The sequence below is a fragment of the Mastigoproctus giganteus genome, chromosome 12 (genome assembly GCF_048544385.1).
Source record: "Mastigoproctus giganteus isolate SK-2022 chromosome 12, ASM4854438v1, whole genome shotgun sequence".
NCBI classification, from domain to species: Eukaryota; Metazoa; Arthropoda; class Arachnida; order Uropygi; family Thelyphonidae; genus Mastigoproctus; species Mastigoproctus giganteus.
In genome coordinates this window covers 135531414-135539071 of record NC_143586.1, presented here as the reverse complement: position 1 = coordinate 135539071, position 7658 = coordinate 135531414, and the positions used below count along the sequence as shown (strand labels likewise).

The 7658-nt window shown below is 36.4% G+C and overlaps 1 protein-coding gene across 1 annotated transcript in view; it reads left to right on the top strand.

The window, feature by feature from the left end:
* Positions 1-270: 270 nt before the first annotated feature.
* LOC150077444 (glutamine and serine-rich protein 1-like) overlaps positions 271-7658 on the top strand; it is a 166718-nt gene continuing 159330 nt past the window's right edge. Inside the window, exon 1 of the mRNA XM_090385906.1 lies at positions 271-375. Within this exon, the coding sequence (XP_090242032.1) occupies positions 271-375 (105 nt within the window). The remainder of the gene's footprint in view (positions 376-7658) is intronic.

Here is a 7658-nt window from a genome sequence, read left to right as displayed (position 1 = left end):
CAAAAGTGAAAGTCAATTAAAAAAACCCACACTTCTTTTGCTTGAATCTGTCCCAAATTTGGCCATGCCTGCAACGCAGTGACCAGGTGTACCCATAATCTAGAGTTCAGCCCCAAATAGTTGAAAAGAGGTTAATAATTTTTTTTTTTTTTTTGCTATGGCAAATGAAAATGAAATTATGCAATCTGTGAAATTGATAATGGAACGAATTTTCAAAGAAAAGTGTGCTTCAATAGAAGAGTTGAAAGAGAAAATAATACAAACAAAGAAATGGAAAATTCAGAACCTGGAGAATTAAAAGCAGATCTAAAAACAGAGTTAGCGAGAGATATATCCATTTCAACGGCAAAAGCAGAGCCAATCCAATCAAATAAGGTATTTTCATCGTTAAGAAGTGTGATGAATTTATATGAAGCAATATGTACACTAACACCGAATCTAAAAATTTTATTAGGTGCACTTCTAACGATTAGACCTGCTTAAACCCAAAATGAAAGAAATTTTTCTACTTCAGGCTTATTAATAACTAAGCAAAGATCCAAGCTTTCTGACCAAGTAGTTAATGCACTGTGTTTTTTAAAATTTCATTTTAAAAATTGTAAATGTTAAATGCTATTATTAGTTTCTTATTATTTGTTTTGCTTCATTATTAGTGTTTACTTAGGATTTCTTTTATGCTAATCTTAAACTTAAGTGTTTTAGAATAAATGTATAAAATAATGTTGCCTATTTGTATGCTTTATCAATGTAATAAAAGTTTCTGTTTACATTCTTCAAACAATAGTCGAATTTTTTAATATCTAATTCTCCTTAAATTTTAAGTTTTTTACTTATACAGTGAAACTTCCCTTTAACGGACAGCCATGGGGAACGAAAATGTGTCCGTTAGAGAGAACTGTCCGCTAAAAAGAAGTCCGAGGGAGAAAAAAAAAAAGAAAGAAAGAAAAATCGTTAAACGTTTAATGTAAAATCAAATTAAAATATATACAGATTTTGAACAATATTTTTGTAAATAATATACAATTACATACACAAGAGATAAAGAAAAATCGTTAAACGTTTAATGTAAAATTAAATTATATACAGATTTTTCACAATATTTTTGTAAATAATATACATACAATTGTGCTATGCATATTATGACTTTATCGTATGAAAAATACATACAGTAATCACTTATTTTCTTCTGCACCTTCTTCCGGCTGATAATTTTGTTTTCAACATTTGTTTGGAGTGAAGAAACCATCGAAAGTCCTTCAGTAAGATACTTCAGCGGCGAAAAACATTTTTAAACGATTGATTTGTATGAGCGCTTCTTCTATTATCATCGGTGGTTCGTCGTTAATATGTTCTTCGACATAATGACCTCCTTCCATTTCTTCATCCTCATGAGGAACTTCTTGAAAAATATCGATGATAATGTCGTTGATATCTAGAGCACCATCTTCTGTAGTGAGGTTCGAGTCTATATCTTTGTAGCCAGGGTCACTTGTAGCTATCGTGTAGAAGTATCGTACATTATCAATAGATGAAGTTCTTGTTCTTCTTGGTTCTCCACATTGCTGTTCACAACTTCAATTTTTGCGTTTGAGAAGCCAGACTTTACAAAACAGTTCACGACAGTTTGTTTTCTAATTTTGTTTACTGAAGAGGAAATCCATTGAATCGCATCTAGGATGCTAATTTTCTTTGCAAGGTCACTCGCACATGTTACATCGTTCATGTTTGCAATGAGATGTCTTAAAACACGTTTTCTGTAGTGAAGTTTAAATTTTTTTATTATCCCTTGATCCAAGGGCTGACACTCTGCAGATGTGTTTGGTGGCAGAAAGATGATTTGAATGTTGGACAATTCAGTGTGCGGGTGAGATGCAGCATTATCCATGAAAAGAATAATTTTTCTGTTTTGATGAATCATGTTTTGGTTAAAGTGACTTATCCATTCGCTCATGATATCTCGTGTCATCCACACTTTTTTATTAGACTTCCAGTTAACATTCAAAAGATTCAACTTTATGCCCTTGAAACAACGAGGATTTTGTGGTTTTCCTATAACAAGAGGTTGTTCAAAGTCTCCCAGCATATTTGTACACAATAGTACAGTCAAGCGTTCCTTAGAAATATTTCCGCCCTGGCACTTTTCGTTTTTTTGGACTCATTGTTTTTTCAGGAAGAACTTTAAAAAACAACCCTGTTTCGTCACAGTTGTAAATATCCTTAGCTTCAAAATCACGACATAAATCTTCCAACTTGACGGTCCACTCTGTTACAACTCCAGTATCAACAGATCCGCCTTCACCACGGTTTTCCAAGAAATTTTATGCCGAGTTTTGAACTTGTCTAGCCATCCCACAGAAGCTTTGAACTCATTTACTCCCATAGATTTCGCAACCTCCAAAGCCTTTTCCCTAATAATAGGCCCGTTAATGGGAATTTTTTTAGCACGTTCGCGACAAAACCACTCATACGTAACATTGTCAATTTGAAGTCCAACAGTTTTCGGGAATGATTTTTGAACCTGATCATTTCCGTGTTGCCAAAATCGTTTGAGCAGTTCATTTTTTTTCTTTAGGATGTCGCTTACCTGCGTCTTCCCAATTTTGAATTTTGCAGCGAAAGTGCAAACACTATTTTTTTGCCGATCATACGCATTAATGAGTTCGACTTTATCTTTTAAAGTTAAATGTTTACAAGAAGACATTGTGCACTTCACACGACACTGAACAAAACTGAAAACTGAAACTGAAAAGACGAAAGGCCGACCATATTCCCCCCCCTTGCACACACTGAATTCATCAGAAGTTTTATACGTGCCTTAAAATTCTTGAAAAAGGGTTTAGAACCGTGATATAAACCTTGATAAAATTCAGAAAATCGGAAATAGAAAATAAACACACGATTGAGGCAATATGTGGAAGAAAAGTTCCTAGAAAAAGGGCCGTGAGCTCGCCCGCTGTCCGTTATGGGGAGATCAAATTAAGTGCTAATCTAAACGAAACAGTGCAGATTGCCTCTCTGTGTCCGTTACAGAGAATGTCCGCTAGACAGAAGCTGCAAACACGTTAAAACCAATAGGGGTGAGTTGGGGAATTTGAAAATGTCCGTTGTAGAGAGATGTCCGTTAACGAGAGGTCTCCGTTAGGAGAAGTTTCACTGTACACCACAATGTACAGTTCATTATTATAGTGTTTTATGACTGGAATAAGGACAAAAATTCTTATCAAAAAGATAGCAAATATTTAATCAATAAAATTAAATTTTGAGGAATTCTCAGGAACTGCAGTTTCCCAGTTCCTGAAGATTAAAAAATGTCGGAATTTAGAAACCCTTCTTCAAACTGCCCACTTCCACAACAGATGGAAGTTTGATCGAACAGTCACCATCAGCCAGCTGAAGGCAGACTTCCGTGCATCTATCCTGCAACCATCCTTCCTTGGTTTGAATTTGACCCCTCTTGTGGGAGTATAAATTCAAACAGTCTGAGCAATAGGAAGAATTCCATCAACATTGATTTTGTTCAATCCATTCAAAGCCTTAAATGCCTCAATCAAATCACCTTGCAGGTGCCTAGTTTCCAGATGTTGCAGTTTGCAGAAGTATTATTAATTATTATTATTATTAGTGTGTGTATGTGGCTAATGCTTCGTAAGCTTGGTTTCTTGAATTGTTTGTTACTACTAATACTGATGTACATTGGGCTAATCACCTCCTTATCCCTGCTAGAAAAGTTATTATTATATTCCTGGCTGTCTCTCTGCACTGCTCGAAGAACTTCATATCTGACTTTACAATTATCTCTGTATTTTTCATTCTTCACTACCCTGAGTGTGGTATCACATGGTAGGTACATTAATCTTGGATTACTGCTAATCCCTTGTGTTGTATCTCACATTTGTCAATGTGAAACTTCAACTGCCATTTCACAGCCATCTGCCTAATTTTTCTATATCTTGTTGCAGTACTTTGGTTACTGTCATTAACTATACTGCCAACCTTTTATCTTCTGCAGTACTGTAGTGTGTTTTGAATTCCTTTATTTGTGTCACTGTCTGTGAAAAACTTAAGCAGCTTCACTCTGCTCTTCCATTTATTTTGATAAATCATTGCCGGCAATTTCATACAGGTGCTTCTTCGAAGTTTTGGTACTGAATTATTTTAGCAATGTAGCATTATACAGATAGAAAATGACATTTTTATTTATTTATTTTTTTTTAGTGCTATCACCACAGACCTCTAAGTCACTTGGTTTTCTTTTGGGTATCATATTTAACCCTACTGTGGTCATGCCAAAAATCAGGACACTTTGATTGCATGCCATCTGTTAGTTCATTGATTTGTATCACAAAATATAGGGTTTCACTTTTCTTTGTTAAATTTAAAACTATATTTTATTAATTATGATTTAAAAATTTTATTCCATTCATCATCCCTTGAAATTATCTGTTTTTGGCACTTGTTCTTCTATTTTATCATCATTTCCATCATTGTTTTGGATACCATTCCATTAAAAAAAGTTGAGTTAGGATTGAATTTGAAAGTGTCTGCAATTCTGCCTAGACATGATAGGAGGGAGTATATGATGCGAGCCTTGTCAATCTATTCAGTCCTGGTGAGATTGTGCAAGGCTCACAGGGTAGAATTTTTTTCAGCCTGATCTGTGCTTGTTAACAGAAGAGATTGATTCTACAGGGATGGGATACACTTAAATAGAAGGGTGCAAGAATATTTGCTGATGCTATTGAGGCACAGTTAGGTTGGTCAGAAAACTGCTAGCTTGGGGGGGGGTACAAGGACTAATAGATTAACAGTAGCCACAGGCATCAATGAAAGTGATTCTTGCACTGCTTCTGTTGGAATGAGCAGCAGCCTGGAAAGCAAGGTGCTGGGGATTTCCAGGACTGCTGGAAGTTATCATGGAACAAGTAAATACATGGGCTGTGTTAGGAAAACTAAAATAAGAATAGATGCATGTATACTTGAATGTACACCAATGCTAGGAGTATAGTGAATAAATTTGATGAATTTGAGGTGCTGGTGAAGACATTGAAGGTGGATATTGTTGGGATATCAGAGATGCGGTGTCACACAGAGCTAAGGAATGCAGAATCAGAATTTGGGGAGTATCAATGTGTACAGAAATAATAGAAAGGGATGAGGAGTAATACTGTTAGTTAAGAAACATGAAATCTAAGGAAGTGCATCAAGCTGACATGGGTGGACAGTACAATCTTGAGTCAGTTTGGTGTGACATGAGCACTGGGAAAGCAAAATTGAGAGTAGGAGTATGTTATAGGCCTAGTTATAGTCATATGAAATTAGTAAATTCGTAATTACGAATGACTCTGTATTAGAAAAATTTTGAGCATAAAGGCAAGTAAGGCCCCTGGAGTTGATGGCATTTACCTATTAATTTTAAGGGAAGCTGCCAAGGAGTTTATTGAACCATGGAAGTTAATGAGAGCATTTTTAGACTCAAGAGAGATTCCATTGGTTTTGAAAACTGCCAGCATATCACTAATACATAAAGGTGGTTCTAACAGTGTAGTTGGTAACTACAGACTAGTTAGTCTGACAGGGTAGGGTAAATCTTAGAGGCATTTATTAAGAGGACAATCCAGGGACATTTAGATAGATACAGCATTCTGAATAACACACAACATGGTTTTGTTAAGGAAAAATAATGTTTAACTAACTTAGTAGGCTGTTTTGATACAGTTACTCATGAAATGGATGTAGGAAACAATTTTGACATAGTTTATTTGGATTTTGGCAAGGTATTTGGCTCAGTCCCTCGTGAGAGGTTACTATATAAACTTTAATGGCTTGGTATAACTGAAAAGTCTCCAAGAGCTATTGCTTGGTGGCTGTAGGGCAGAAGCAGAGGGTTCTGATTAATGAATATTCTTCAGACTGGTGTAAAGTCAGGAGTGGGGTCCCTCAAAGTTCATTTCTTGGACCACTGTTGTTTCTGATTTTCATAAACAATATTGACGATGGGATAGCAGGCTTGATGTCAAAATTTGAAGATTGTGTAAAGATTGGTAGAGTAGTTAATGATCAGTGCCAAGCAGCGCTCCTTCAAGATGACTTGAACAGCTGCAGAATGATCAGAGAAGTAGCAGCTATATTTTAATGCAGCAAAATGCAATGTCTTACACTTGGAGAATAGCAACCCCAAAATAAATTATACACTTGGTGGGGATGAATTAAAAATTATAGAGGAAGAAAGAGATCTGGGAGTTATAATACAGACAGATATGAAGTTTTTTGAGCAATGTAAACAGCAGCCAGAAAAGCCTATGGTGTCCCATCGATTATTTATCGAACATTATCCTGTAGAAATATGGAGGTCATAGTCCCACTGTACAAGGAAATTTTAAGACCACATTTGGAATACTGTGTTCAAGTATGGAGACCTCACCTGAAAAAAGACATTGAGCTTCTTGAAAGGGTTCAAAGATGGGCAACTCATGTGGTTGAGATTGGAAAATTGTCAACTATATGAGGAAAGACTCCGATTATGTGGGCTACAGTGCTTGGAAAGGGCACTTCAGAGGTGACCTGAATGAGGTTTATAAGACTCTGAGAGGGATTAGTAAAATGAACTAATATGTGATTTTCACTGTTATAGAGAATTCCAGGGCAAAAATTCAAATTACAGGGTAAGAGGTTTACACTAGAAATTTTCTTTTAGCCATTGAGTCATCGATTGCTGGAACAGGTAGTCAAGACTCGCTTCTTCTTTCAGTGCCATCGCTGAGTTCAGAGGTCGGCGATCACTTTTTTGAACTCTTTTCTATCTTCAGCCTGTCTGACAAGTTCTTCGAATCCCACCCATCTCTTGATGTTATCCATCCATGAGGTTTTTCGTCGGCCAGCTCCTCTTCTCTTCCTCTTGTGATGTGTCCCAAGTATTTTACCTTCCTTCTTTTCACAATGTTCATCATTTGTAATCCACTTAGTCCAGGGGATCCTCAGCATTCTTCTATATACCCACATCTCGAAGGACTCCACTCTCTTCACTGCTGAAGCCCTGAGTGGCCAAGTTTCAACTCCATATAGAAGTAGTGGCCACACATAGCCTTACAAACTTCATGCGTGTTGCCAGTGCAAGGTTTTTTCTGAAACCAGTGATCTATATTTCATGAATCGAGATCTCGCAATCTCAATTCTGGGCTTAATCTCTTCATCAGGGTCTAAATTTTCATTCAGCCAGCAGCCGAGGTATTTGAATCTTTTTACTCTTTCAGTATTCTTGCCATTTAAAACAAGATTTATCCCATCAACTTCAGTCTTACGTGACTATCATTAATTTTGTTTTTTGTACGTTGATTGCAAGCCCTAATCTTCACTTGCTTTATTTACTTGTTCTAATATTTCTTGCAGTTCTTTGTTGTTGCCTGCTATTAATGCTATGTCGTCAGCATACCGAATGTTATTTATTATGTGGCGTTTACTTTTATACCTTTTTCCACAGCTCCCATAGCTTCACTGAAAATATATTCGGATCGGAATATATCTTAAACAGTAGTGGTGAGAATATACAGCCTTGTCTAACCCCTCTACTGACCTCAGTCTTCTGCATCTCAGTGTCCCCCACTCTGACTACTGCCCTCTGTTTCCAATAGAGTTTCTTGATAATGTGTACGTCTTTACCA